The sequence below is a fragment of the Lagenorhynchus albirostris genome, chromosome 9 (assembly GCF_949774975.1).
Source record: "Lagenorhynchus albirostris chromosome 9, mLagAlb1.1, whole genome shotgun sequence".
Lineage (NCBI taxonomy): Eukaryota > Metazoa > Chordata > Mammalia > Artiodactyla > Delphinidae > Lagenorhynchus > Lagenorhynchus albirostris.
Window position 1 is genome coordinate 37901457 of NC_083103.1, and position 14268 is coordinate 37915724.

The 14268-nt window shown below is 43.2% G+C and overlaps 1 protein-coding gene across 9 annotated transcripts in view; it reads left to right on the plus strand.

The window, feature by feature from the left end:
• Window positions 1-14268, plus strand: part of SERGEF (secretion regulating guanine nucleotide exchange factor) — a 238076-nt gene that overhangs the window by 131327 nt on the left and 92481 nt on the right. For 7 of the 9 annotated variants that reach the window (XM_060159573.1, XM_060159571.1, XM_060159567.1 and 4 more), the window contains one exon: window positions 3309-3345. The exons of 1 other annotated variant lie outside the window; for it this stretch is intronic. In XM_060159573.1, coding sequence (XP_060015556.1) covers window positions 3309-3345 — 37 coding nt within the window. Of the gene's footprint in view, window positions 1-3308; window positions 3346-5956; window positions 5998-14268 lie in introns of those variants that run through there. One more of the 9 variants, XM_060159575.1, reaches the window with a different exon arrangement.

Below are 14268 nucleotides of genomic sequence, written 5' to 3' on the forward strand. Positions count from 1 at the left end.
TGAATCCCTTTCTCATGGGCACACTGCCATTGTTAACAGAGTCTTCTAGAAAGCTGGGCAGTGAGTAGATGCTGACAGAAGCAATGTGAAGCAAATGGTCATTGATACAATCTTGTTGAAGGAGTGTAGTGCTGGGATTTTGTGGCCTGTGGTGTTCAGTCTCCTGACCTCTGTGCCAGTGCATAGACAGCAAGAAACAGCGGGGAGCTTTGAGCTTCAAGTGCAACATTGCCTTGACAAAATCCATTTATCACTGTCTCGCTCATTAATTCACAGCAGCGTCTCCTGCCTGACGCTGGCATTTGTCAGTGGCTTGTTTCTGGAAGCCCCTGGTCTTCAAGGCTGGTCAGCTCTGCAGCCCTCAGCCCCAGGGTGAGCCCGGGCAGTCAGAGGCAGGTCCTTTCTGCCTACGTTTTGTAAAATGAAATAACTTTATTTTTTAAAACACAAAGGTAGCGTGACCTAGCAGTACAGAACATGAGCTTGAAGATAGGCAAACCTGGGTTTTAGATCTATGGCTGTGCCACTTAGCAAGCTAGGAAAGTTATGTAATGTATATGAACCTCAGTTCTCTTCTCTCTAAAATGAGCAAAGTCAAACCTACCTGAGAAGATGATCGTGATGAGGAAGATGAGGTAGTGTTTATAAAGAGCCTTGGCATGACACCTGGCACGTATGAGTCCTCAATATGGCGGCTTTAATTCCTGCTCTTATTGTTCCCACCACCACTACCAGCCATCCTGCTGCTACCACCAGTTAAAGAATGTTTGAAAAATAGAAGAAAAAAATCTTATAATCTCATCACCATGACGCAGCTACCCTTATAATTTGTTTCCTTCAAATCTTTTTTCCCCACTACTTCAGAGTATATCAGATTTTACAGCATATTTATTTTATAGCCAGGAAGGGTTTTTTTCCCCTTTATGGTGGAAACTGCATTATATTTATTTTTCTTATTTTTAATAGATAATTTTTCTGATTATAAAAATAGTGTGTAAAATTTAGAGACCATAGAAGAAGTCAAAAGGAAAACCATACTCATAGTGCCTCCTTTATGCTTAGCCCAGAGGCTATCACTGTTAACTTTTTGGAATAACTCCTTCCAGTCTTTTATTCATATTTTATTATAGATTTAAGATCATATTACATATACAGTTTTTATGTGGTTTTCCAGTTCATAGGATATCACGAGTATTTTCCTTTATTGTAAACATCATTTTCCAAGGCTGCATAATTTCCAAGTCATCAGATGGCTCTACCATAATTTACATAGAATTCTCCTGTTGTTAGACATCTGAGTTTTTTCCCAGGTCTTCAGTCTAAGCAGCTTCCTATGACAGAACCTAGGGAACCAGCCTCAGTATAACCAGGAAGCATATGATGAACTTGTGCTGTGTGTATGGCCTGGGTGAGGCCTGGGGGGGACCCCTCAGATAGATACAGAGCCTGCCTCAAAGGAGCTCAGAGACTAGTCACCCTGGAATTATTTACTGGGGTTAAAATATACAGGTACTTCTTTGCCAGACAGTGTCAGGGAATCCACCTATATGCGGGTAACCGTCTTCCCTGTGGAAGCTGAGATCCTGGACGCATAACTTTTACAAAGAAAAAAGCCTCAGAAGCCTTGCTGCCCCTTCTCACCTACCGGTGGTTATTTTGCCTCCAATGCTCACATGCCTTTTGAGCTTGTTACCTTGACTGTTGGGGGCCTGTGCTAATTACCTTTGAATATCACTTCCAAGTGGTTTTTCACTGGGAAAGAGTGAGAAGCTATAGCACCAAGAAAGGAACTTGTGTGAGAATCAGGGAATCAGAGAGACCCTAGTCTTAGTTTTTGTTTTTTGTTTTTTGTTTTTTGCGGTACGCAGGCCTCTCGCTGTTGTGGCCTCTCCCGTTGCGGAGCACAGGCTCCGGACGCGCAGGCTCAGCGGCCATGGCTCACGGGCCCAGCCGCTCCGCGGCATGTGGGATCTTCCCGGACCGGGGCACGAACCCGTGTCCCCTGCATCGGCAGGTGGACTCTCAACCACTGCGCCACCAGGGAAGCCCCCTAGTCTTCATTTTGACTCACACTTCCTCTGGCACCTTGTAGTGTTAAAGATTGGACTAGATGACCTCCAGGGCTCTTCCAATTGACATTCCATGTGTACCTGAAGCCTTTTTCTTGCCAGGAGCTAAAGTGAGCGTCCTGATAAAGGTCACAGGATGCTTCTCCAGAGTGTCGAGTTCCTTTTAATTAGTACCTGAGGAGCCATTTATACCCTTATATTCCCAATCACTTCCTTCTGGTAGCATTTGGGACATGCGGAGATTGAAAGGCAAGAAGTCTCTCTCACTGGGTGCAGACACAGGATTCAGAACCCCAAATGATTGTCTTTTATGTATTAGGTATCTGTTCTTTATGTACTTTGTTCTTTCACTTATTCTCTCATTTAACAGGTGTTAACTGAGCCCCAGGTTTTGTACAGTCCATCTGTGTAATACAGAGGGGAACAAGTCTCAGCATTGTTCTCAAGACACACACAGTCTAGTGAGGAGACAGGAGAAAATGTAAAAGACCACAAGATGATTGCTGCAGTGGGGGTACATATAAGTTGCACAATGCAAGGAGTGCTTGAGTCTGCCTAGAAGCAACAGCAAGAGAGTCTCTGGATGCTTTGAAATTTTAGAGGATGAGTAGAAGTTTTTTAGGTAGGCAGTTGAGGAGAGGGCATTCCCGGCAGAGAAACAGCATGTGCAAAGGCCTGGAGGTGTGGGGAGAACGTGTTGTGTTCAGAGAACTGCAGGTGGTTTGTGTGGCTGGAAGGTGAAAGGGAGAGTGAGCAGATGAGGAAAAGTCAAGAATTTTTCCTCAGGCAAGTCTATTTCCACTGAATTCTTTGCTCATTTTATCAGTCCAGATGAGAGTGATGGATTTTTAGCTCAGTTTTCCAAAACTGTCATTTGTATTCCCTTATACTTCCATTTCTATAGTAACACATGTTCATTATAGAAAGTTTGAAAAATACAAAAACGTAGAAAGAAGAAAGGATTAAAAAAAAAATCGCTCATGGTCTCTGCCTAAAAACAAATACTTTAACACCTTGGTGTATTTCCATTCAACGGTTTTTTGTTTTTTCACTTTTTCTTTTTATGTAGTCATGAGTGTATCGTAACTATAGTCTTTTGTACATGGTGCCCCTTTCTACTTACTTCCTAAAATTTGCCAAAAAATAGATGTTATTATCATTAAAATATAACTGATCATAAAATATAATGGCTGAAATATATTTTTTGTTTAATGTAACTTATTTTCTTTCTCTTTACAGGTCTCCTGTGGCTCAGAGCATAATCTGGCAGTGATTGGTAAGTAATTAGTATACTGATAACTGTGTTTATTCTGAAACTCATGGGCAGATTTGGAGGACTCTTGGTTAACCAAAGGCCAGGGTGCATGCGTCTGTGTATGTTGGGGAAGAGTCTGGGAAATGGAAGCCTTTGTTGATCAAGGCTTTGCCAAAAGCCCTTTTTCTAAAAATTTCTATTCAAAAAGGTGCCTGAGCTGGCTTCCCTGCCTCAGGAAGTGGCATTTGGGAATATTAAAGATCTTACAGGCTGGGGGCATCCTGTGTAGAAAGCCAGACATAAAAGGGGAGGAGGATTGGGCTGCTCCTGGTGTTTGAATAAATCCTTTGCACCGAGTTCTTTCCTCTTGCTTGGCTCTTTGGAGATGGGGGGTTCTGCTCACTGCCCTTGCTGCCATGTGTTTCATGTCACTCTGGAACTCCCAAGCCTCTGATAAATTGAGGCTTCCTCTTATTGACTCTGAATAACCAAGGTTCACTGTTTTTATAATCAGGCCTGTGCGTAGTTCCTTCAAGAAGCCTTCTCATTACTTCCACACGTAGACTTAGTCGGTACAATAAAGAGACAGTGTAGGGCCCGACTACTTGAGTCCAGTGCAGGCTTCTGCTTACTAGCTGTATGAACTCAGGTAGTCGGGCCCCACACAGACAAGGTGATTAGCCCTCCATGCCTCATTTTTCTCACTTTTAAAATGGGGAGGGCAGTGGCATCTTCCTCATAGGGTTGTTGCAGTTGTTGTGAGGGTTAAAGGAGTTGATACATGTAAAGCGCTTAGAAGAGCACTTAGCTCCTGGTAAGGGTTTTAGAAGTGTTCGTTGCTATTTTCTGATAATCATTAGTTCAAATAATTGCCCGCCTCGGGGCTTTAGGTCTCCCATCTGTGATAGGGAGGGGTAAAAACAGGAAACCAAGGTTCTCTCCAGCCCCGACATTTTAGGACTCTGTTACAGCCCCATCACTATCTGCCTTGAGTAGGTGATGTCTGTCCTGTGTACTTCCCTCTCCCAGCCTCTCTCAGCTTCTGAGGGGCGAGACCCCTGTGTTCTCCTTTTGTTTCCTGCTTATATGCAGCACCCAGAGCAGTGAGCAGTGCCTGGCCCTCAGCGGAGACTCCAGCACTGTTTTCTGAATTAAGCTAGACTGGCTCGCTCAGCTGCCTGGGTTGGCAGCAGTTTGAAGCACTACTTTGTAGGCCCGAATGTGATGTGCAAGGAGGCGGAACCAAGGACAGTAGAGGAGGTAGGCTGACAGCCAGCAGAGGGGGTGGGGAGTAAAAAGCGCTGGAGTCAGAGAGGGAGTGAGAAAATGTAACAGCAAACCTGCATGCTTTGCAACACCAGATATGTTATACCGGAACTACTCCAGCCTGGGTGTAATTAAGACAAGCTAATCAAAGAATCAGAGGCGGTGCCTAGGATGTTGCTGCTGCTGTCACTGGACTAGGAGAGAGGTTGGCACAAACAATAAAATTGCAGGGAATCTAAATACATGAAAAAACAAAATCCAGTTGAAGGAGGAGGCCAGAGCCAGGAGGGTGGCAGGCTGAGCCGACAGGCAGCCTAGGGCTGGAGAAAGAGCATAGACTCTGCAGGCAGCCAGCTTGGTTTAAACCAGCTCCATCTCTGTGTGAGCTTCCATGTTGTCCCCTTATCTATGTAATGGGGATAATTCCACCTTGCAGGATCGTTGTGAGGATTAGAGGAGATAAGGCGTGTGAAACACCTGTTACTATATAGGGGATGCGTAAGAAATTAATTCATAATTCCATTTCTTTTTCATTTCTCTTGGTCTGGGTGGGGAGAAGGGAGAATCACTTGTTAGTGTAACTGTTCCAGTGAAGTAATTCTTGGTTGGGAGAGAGAAATGATAACATTCTGGAAAGGTGTGTCTAGCGTTACTACCCAAGTGAGGAAGGCAGCAGAGGCGGTGGGAGAGCAGGGCATGGCATGCTGATGAACTCCTCAAGGGCAGACCTCTTATTTTCTGTTTTGTCCCCAGTGCCTGGGGCCTGGCTCACAATCTGCTGAATGAATGGTTCCAGAGTCAGGAAAGGTGGGCCCAGTCACGAGACTCTGGACATGTCCACCTGCCTGCATGTGAGCCGGGATCAGAGGCTCCCTGACACCTGGGGAAGGGGGTCCTCAGTGGGTGCCCTGCAGGGTGCAAGTTGTATAGCAGGAAGCGATGAGAAGCCTCCTGTTAGCCCTGGCAAGAGGCCAGCAAGAGGGGGACAAGCTGGAGGAGGAGAGTTCCTACCAGCTGAAAGCCTGGCTCTCACAGCCAGCTCCCCGCTCCCCGCTCCTGCCCTTGCCTACTTTAGGTGGATTTCCCTGCCTTCAGTCTCATCCCCGAGATGCAGGCCCTCAGGGCCTGGTGCTGGGCCACACACGTGACAGGCACAAAATGGTTGTAGAATAGACTAGAACAGAATATAGAGAAGCCAAACTTTGCTCAAAAGTAGAGGTGGCCTTAATATCTAATGAATGCACAGCAGACAGATCAAACTGGAAGGGAGGGGAAAGAGATGGGTGAAAGGATATAATTCAGGACCTACTCTGTCTAAGAACGGACACAACTCCACGAAGTGTTTTTGTTGTACCCACTTCATAAGGAAGAAAACTGAGACTCAGAAGTTAAACAAGTTGCCCAGGGATAAGTACCAGTAAATGGTAGAGCTGTGTGCCTGACTTCTAAGAATGCTCCTTCGACTCTGTCATATCCTTGGGGCTGCAGGATGCGGAGTGGTTAAGAAGAGCACAGGCACTGGGATCGTATCGCCTGGATTCAAATCCTGGCTCCTCCGCTTATGAGCCATGTAACCCTGTATAAATGGCTTACCCTCTCTGTCTTGATTGCCTCATCTGGAAGATCATACTATTGACCTCATAGGGTTGTTATATAAAGTGCTAACAGTGCCTGACACAAAAGTAGGCTCGGTGAATGTTAGCTGGTGTTGGTGTTGGTGTTATATGTTAAGAATATAATTTAAGGAAGTAATTGTAAGATGACTGTAAGAAGGCTGAGGCTCAGGGTGGGAGTCTCAGAAGCTGGAGAGAGAAGTGTCTCCCCCACCTAGAATGTCAGGGTCCAGGGCAGGACCTCAGCGTAGCTGCAGAACGGATTTGTAAACTGGAGCCTGGGTACCCCGATCTGGGGGATCTGGAAATCCCAGCAGCCCTGGAAACAGTGCCAGCCCAGATTTGCTCCAGGTCAGGATTCTGCTATCCGCTGTTCCAGGCAGGGACTCGGGACCTGCACGTTCCAGCCTGAGGGAAGCCCCGCCCGCAGCAGCCACATTTCAGGCTTCTTAGGAGATCAAAATAATTCGACTTTGCTACTTCATTGCTTCCAGGTTTCTTTTTCCCCCCTTCTTTTGCAATTTGGTTTGCTTCTTTTCTTAGTTTTCCAATGAAGTTTCTCTTGACCTGTTCTGTGTTTGCTGCCAGGTCACTCTTCCTCAGTGAGCCTGATTCCTCATCTGTAAAACCAACATCACAATACCCACCCCAAAAGTTGTTTTTCCAAATGGCATAGGTATGTTGGTTGCCTGCTACAGAATAGGTGCTCAGCAGGTGAACTTGGCAGGTTCCTGAGGTCATTTGCTTGCTTGCTTCCTTCCTTTTCACCCAGGATTTCCCTCCATATATGACGAAGCTGGCTGGCTCCCATTTGTGGGCGTAGGCGGTCAGCAGAGGTGAGATGAGGACATGTGGCCACCACTTGCTCGGAAGATCCCTGCCTGCCAGGGGCAGGCTCCCCAGGCCCAGCTCTGTCTTTGGGGCCCTCACTTCCATGCCTGGTTGAATTGGCTCCAGCTGTTTTGCTTCCCCCTAGGAGCAGCTTATTTTGGCTTGAATGGGCGATTTGTTTGCCTTCTCTCCTGATTTTCGGTTGTTCAGCCTTCCCTTCCTGCAGAGAAAAAAGAGCTGACCACATTTCCTTTCTTCCGCTCCACGCAGACCCTTGGAAGGGATTTTATTGGTGGCCTTTTCCTGGAGCACTCACGCTTGCCAGACGGGCACTGTTAAAGGGTTAGATATTTGGCAGCAAAGTGTAGAGCGTTCTCCTCCAAGCAAAAGCATCTCTTTTACCAAATTGGAGCTATAATCTATGCAAGGATCTTTTATTTTTAATTTTTTTCATTTCACTGATGACTTCCAATTGTTGAACCTTTGTACCTTTGTAATATGTGTGGTGGAACAACTGACCTTGCATGGCCTGAGACCCATCAAGTGGGGTCATGTGAGGATTTAGTAGCGAGAACTAACTCATTTTGACACTGGCTATAGCCCTGAGAGGCAATACCTCCAAACCCAGAGCCTTGTAGAGAGCTTAGAGGCAAGGACAGACTTGTACGGTCCTATACACAGTAGGATGGGCAGAGCGTAAATGCTTGACTTATATTGTCCCATTTAATCCTCATACCACATTGATGCACTGTTGTTAACCCCATTTTCTAGATGGGGGAAGCCGAAGCTTAGGCTGAGCAGTTTGCCCCGCCAGGTCATCTGATCAGGAGGAATCTGTGTGTCGGGTCTTCAACCCAGGCCTCTATCTCCAGAGCCTGTGGTCTTCTGCCTGTCTGGCCTGTTTTTAAGCCCACCAGATAAGATTATTTCATCTCTTCATTTCAATATTTAGCTCCCCTTCATGTTGGCAAGTTCTTCTGTATGTGTAGATTATATGTAATCTGGTTCAGATTAAGCAGTTCTCGGCATAATAACCAGATAAAATCGAGACATTGATGACATTGTGTTGTCATCACACTTCCCTCTCTACCTTCTGAGATTCCCACCCCTTTTAGGATTCTTCTTCCCCCTTCCGTTGTCCCTTCTCTTTAAAAAATTTTTTACTTATTTAATTTTTGAGTAATACATGTACATTATTTAAAACTTAAAAAGCACAAAAAGGTTTAAAATGAAAAATTTCCCTCCAGCTTTATCTCCCATCTATCCAGAGTGCCAAAACCCTTCTACCATATGTGCAGCTAATGCCTATTATTAGTTTCTTCTGTCTCTTTCTAGTTTCTTTTTGCAAATATAAGTGAATACTAAGATATATTTTTATCCCCCTTTTTACGTAAATTGTAGTATACTTTACATGCTTTTTAGTGTCTGATTTTTTTTCTTTCAATAATTGATCTGGGAGATCTTTCCATATCAGTATAAAAGCCTTTCTAGTTCGTTATTACAACTACATAATGTTCCAGTGTACCTATATTCTGTGATTTATTTAATCAGTGCCCTGTTGATGGACATTTAGGTGATTTCCTGTCTTTTGCTTATTACAAGTAATGATGTAGTGAATTACCTTGTATATATGTTATTTCATATGTGGGTGAGTGTAGCTGTAGGATAAATTCCTAGAAGTAAAATTACTGTATCAAAGAGAAAGTGTATTTGTTATTTTGCAAGATACTGCAAAAATTGGCTTCCATAGGAATTATACCATTTTCCACTCCCACCAGCAGTGTAGAAGAGTGCCTGTTTCTGCAGCCTCCCTAATAGTAGTGTGTTAGGAAACTTGGATTTTTGCCAATTTAATAGGTGAAAAACTACTCAGGGTGGTTTTGGTTTATTTTACTTTTTAAATTGAAGTACAGTATATATATATATATATATAGAGAGAGAGAGAGAGAGAGAGAGAGAGAGAGAGAGAAGTGCACAAATCTTAAGAGTTCAGTCTGATGAGTTTTTATGTATGTATATACTTAAGAAACCACCACCCAGCACAAGATACAGACCATTTCCAGCACCCACCCCAGAAGCCTGCCTCATGCTCCTTCTCAGTCAGTACCACACCCCCAGAGGTAACCACTATTTTGACTTCTGTCTCCAGAGATGAGTTCTTGCCTGTTCTTGAGCTTCATATAAACGATGTCATACAGGGTGAACTCTTTTGTGTGGCTTTTTTTGTTCAACACATTGTGTCCATAAGAATCATCCATTCTCTATGTAGCAGTAGTTCTTTTTTATTGATCAGTAATATTCCTCTTATGAATATGCTACAACTTATTTATCCATTTAACTGTTGAAGAGCATTTGAGTTGTTTCCAGTTTGAAGATTGTGAATAAAGCTGCTATGAACATTCTTATACATGCCTTTTGGTGAACATATACATTTATTTATCTTGAGTACACAACTAAGAGTAGGATTTCTATGCTACTAGGTCATATGTATAGCATTAACAGATTCTGCTCAACAGTTTTACAAAGTAGTACCAATTTATACTCTTACCAGCAACATATGAGAGTTCTAATTGTGCCATATCCTTGCTAGGTATTTTTAATCTTATTGATTTAGGCCATTCTCCTGAGTGTGTAGTATGGAGTCTTACTGTGATTTTAACTTGCATTTCTCTGGTAACCAGTGATGTGGAGCACCTTTTCATATGCTTAGAGGCCACTTGGGTAGCTTCTTTTGTCTAGTGCAAAGACTTTGCCCACTGTTTTAAAGTGGGTTTTGTCTGTTTTTCTTAATGATTTGTAGAGATCCTTTATCTTATGGAGTCAAATTCTTTGTTGGATTATATGTATTGTGAACATCTCCTAGGCAGTTGCTTACTCTTTTGCTCTTTTAATGATATCTTTTGATAAATAGATATTCTTAATTTTATTTTATTTTTTATTATTATTATTTTTTGCAGTATGCAGGCCTCTCACTGTTGTGGCCTCTCCTGTTGCGGAGCACAGGCTCCGGACGCACTGGCTCAGCGGCCATGGCTCACGGGCCCAGCCGCTCCACAGCATGTGGGTTTCTCCCAGACCGGGGCACGAACCCGTGTCTCCTACATCAGCAGGCGGACTCTCAACCACTGCGCCACCAGGGAAGCCCTCCCTCTTTTTCTTGATGAGTCTGGCTAATGGTTTATCAATTTTTTTTAGTCTCCTCAAAGAACCAGCTTTTAGTTTTATTGATCTTTTCTATTGTTTTCTTTTTTTCTATTTCATTTATTTCTGCTCTGATCTTTATGATTTCTTTCCTTCTGCTAACTTTGGGTTTTGTTTGTTCTTCTTTCTCTAGTTCCTTTAGGTATAAGGTTAGATTGTTTATTTGAGATTTTTCTTGTTTCTTGAGGTAGGCTTGTATAGCTATAAACTTCCCTCTTAGAACTGCTTTTGCTGCATCCCATAGGTTTTGGATTGTCGTGTTTTCATTGCCATTTGTCTCTAGGTATTTTTTTATTTCCTCCTTGATTTCTTCAGTGATCTCTTGGTTATTTAGTATTGTAGTGTTTAGCCTCCATGTGTTTGTGTTTTTTATGTTTTTTCCCCTGTAATTCATTTCTAATCTCATAGCGTTGTGGTCAGAAAAGATGCTTGATATGATTTCAACTTTCTTAAATTTACTGAGGCTTGATTTGTGACCCAAGATGTGACCTATCCTGGAGAATGTTCCATGCACACTTGAGAAGAAAGTGTAATCTGCTGTTTTTGGATGGAATGTCCTATAAATATCAATTAAGTCTATCTGGTCTATTGTGTCATTTAAAGCTTCTGTTTCCTTATTTATTTTCATTTTGGATGATCTGTCCATTGGTGTAAGTGAGGTGTTAAAGTCCCCCACTATTATTGTGTTACTGTTGATTTCCTCTTTTATAGCTGTTAGCAGTTGCCTTATGTATTGAGGTGCTCCTATGTTGGGTGCATATATATTTATAATTGTTATACATTCTTCTTGGATTGATCCCTTGATCATTATGTAGTGTCCTTCCTTGTCTCTTGTAACATTCTTTATTTTAAAGTCTAGTTTATCTGATATGAGTATTGCTACTCCAGCTTTGTTTTGATTTCCATTTGCATGGAATATCTTTTTCCATCCCCTCACTTTCAGTCTGTATGTGTCCCTAGGTCTGAAATGGGTCTCTTGTAGACAGCATATATATGGGTCTTGTTTTTGTATCCATTCAGCCAGTCTGTGTCTTTTGGTTGGAGCATTTAATCCATTCACGTTTAAGGTAATTATCGATTTGTATGTTCCTATGACCATTTTCTTAATTGTTTTGGGTTTGTTTTTGTAGGTCCTTTTCTTCTCTTGTGTTTCCCACTTAGAGAAGTTCCTTTAGCATTTGTTGTAGAGCTGGTTTGGTGGTGCTGAATTCTCTTAGCTTTTGCTTGTCTGTAAAGCTTTTGATTTCTCCATCCAGTCTGAATGAGATCCTTGCCGGGTAGAGTAATCTTGGTTGTAGGTTCTTCCCTTTCATCACTTTAAGTATATCGTCATGCCACTCCCTTCTGGCTTATAGAGTTTCTGCTGAGAAATCAGCTGTTAACTTTATGGGAGTTCCCTTGTATGCTATTTGTCGTTTTCCTCTTGATGCTTTCAATAATTTTTCTTTGTCTTTAATTTTTGCCAATTTGATTACTATGTGTCTTGGCGTGTTTCTCCTTGGGTTTATTCTGTATGGGACTCGCTGCGCTTCCTGGACTTGGGTGGCTATTTCCTTTCCCATGTTAGGGAAGTTTTCAACTAGTCTCTTCAAATATTTTCTTGGGTTCTTTCTCTGTCTCTTCTCCTTCTGGGACCCCTATAATGCGAATGTTGTTGTGTATAATGTTGTCCCAGAGGTCTCTTAGGCTGTCTTCATTTCTTTTCATTCTTTTTTCTTTATTCTGTTTTGCAGCAGTGAATTCCACCATTCTGTCTTCCAGGTCACTTATCCGTTCTTCTGCCTCAGTTATTCTGCTATTGATTCCTTCTAGTGTAGTTTTCATTTCAGTTATTGTATTGTTCATCTCTGTTTGTTTGTTCTTTAATTTTTCTAGGTCTTTGTTAAATATTTCTTGCATCTTCTCGATCTTTGCCTCCATTCTTTTTCCGAGGTCCTGGATCATCTTCGCTATCATTATTCTGAATTCTTTTTCTGAAAGGTTGCCTATCTCCACTTTGTTTAGTTGTTTTTCTGGGGTTTTATCTTGTTCCTTCATCTGATACATAGCCCTCTGCCTTTTCATCTTGTCTGTCTTTCTGTGAATGTGGTTCTTGTTCCACAGGCTGCAGGATTGTAGTTCTTCTTGCTTCTGCTGTCTGCCCTCTGGTGGATGAGGCCATATAAGAGGCTTGTGTAAGTGTCCTGATGTGAGGGACTGGTGGTGGGTAGAGCTGACTGTTGCTCTAGTGGGCAGAGCTCAGTAAACTTTAATCTGCTTGACTGCTGATGGGTGGGGCTGGGTTCCCTCCCTGTTGGTTGTTTGACCTGAGGCAACCCAACACTGGAGCCTACCAGGGCTCTTTGGTGGGGCTAATGACAGACTCTGGGAGGGCTCATGCCAAGGAGTACTTCCCAGAACTTCTGCTGCCAGTGTCCTTGGCCCCACAGTGAGCCACAGCCACCCCCCCACTTCTGCAGGAGACCCTCCAACACTAGCAGGTAGGTCTGGTTCAGTGTCCCCTGGGGTCACTGCTCCTTCCCCTGGGTCCCGATGCGCACAGTACTTTGTGTGTGCCCTCCAAGAGTGCAGTCTCTGTTTCCCCTAGTCCTGTCAAAGTCCGGCAATCAAATCCCACTAGGCTTCAAAGTCTGATTCTCTAGGAATTCCTCCTCCCGTTGCCGGACCCCCAGGTTGGGAAGCCTGACATGGGGCTCAGAACCTTCACTCCATTGGGTAGACTTCTGTGGTATAAGTGTTCTCCAGTCTGTGAGTCACCCACCCAGCAGTTATGGGATTTGATTTTACTGTGATTGCGCCCCTCCTTCCATCTCATTGTGGCTTCTCCTTTGTCTTTGGATGTGGGATATCTTTTTTGGTGAGTTCCAATGTCTTCTTGTCAATGATTGTCCAGCAGCTAGTTGTGATTCTGGTGTTCTCACAAGAGGGAGTGAGAGCACATCCTTCTACTCTGCCATCTTGGTTCCCAGTCCTAGATTTTTGCTTTTTGTTTTTGCTTTTGATGTTTTTATTTTGTCCTATTTTTACCATGCAACTTTTTCTTTCACCGTAGATGAAATTTACCAGTCTTTTCCTTTATGCCTTCTGCATTTTGAGTTAGAGGATCCCTCCCCACTCCGGGGTATAAAGGACTTTCCTCATATTTTATTCTAGTACATTATGGTTTTATATTGTACAAGTAAATCTTTAATCCATTTGGAATTTATCCTGATATACAATGTCAGGTATGGATTCAACTTCATTATTTTTCCAGATAGCTATTCAAAGTCTCAACACTATTTATTGAATTCACTTTTTTTGGCTGCCTTCCTGAGTCCTGTCACTACCAGAGTAGCCCTAAGGCATAGAGAGAAGCAATGACTTAACCCAAGATTGCCCAGCTAGTCAGTGGCAGAGCTGGGGCCAGCTCATGTTGCTTAGACAGGGCTTGTGGTTGGTTCTCAAGGAGCTTTCCTAAGTGGTTGTGATCTCCCGGGCTGTTTGCCATGTGGAGAGGGACTGCAAAGGCAGAGCAGCGTCTTTTAAGTCATTCCCTAGGTTCTGAGTGCTCTGTCCCAGGTCCTGCTTCTCTCAGCTGCGGAGGTGATATACTTGTTGCCATTATCACACTGCTTGAGAACACCGTATTTTCTTCTTTGCCAGGCCAGAATGTGATCAGATCTTTCACATTCAGGAGAGATGTTTCACAATTAATACAGAGATATTTTTACAGACCATTGGTTATCATTCGAGTCACATTTCTATTGAGTCATTTGTTTTCAGGGCGTAGCCTCACATCACAAAAAGTGCCTTCTTAGCTCTCAGTAAAGTTTTTCACTATTACTCCTAAAGAAGCAATGTTTGTGTCACTCCACAGTAGTCATTCTACATGAGACCACAGGTGAGGGTGCCAGGCTGTCAAGGAGGCTCACATAACTTGCTAAATTACTCACTCTCATGCCACCCTTTTTGGGCACGAGATTAACCACCATGTTTTGGCATAATGCTCTGGTCCTTTTGGAGTTACTTACAGTAGCAAAAACTGTAATTGTGA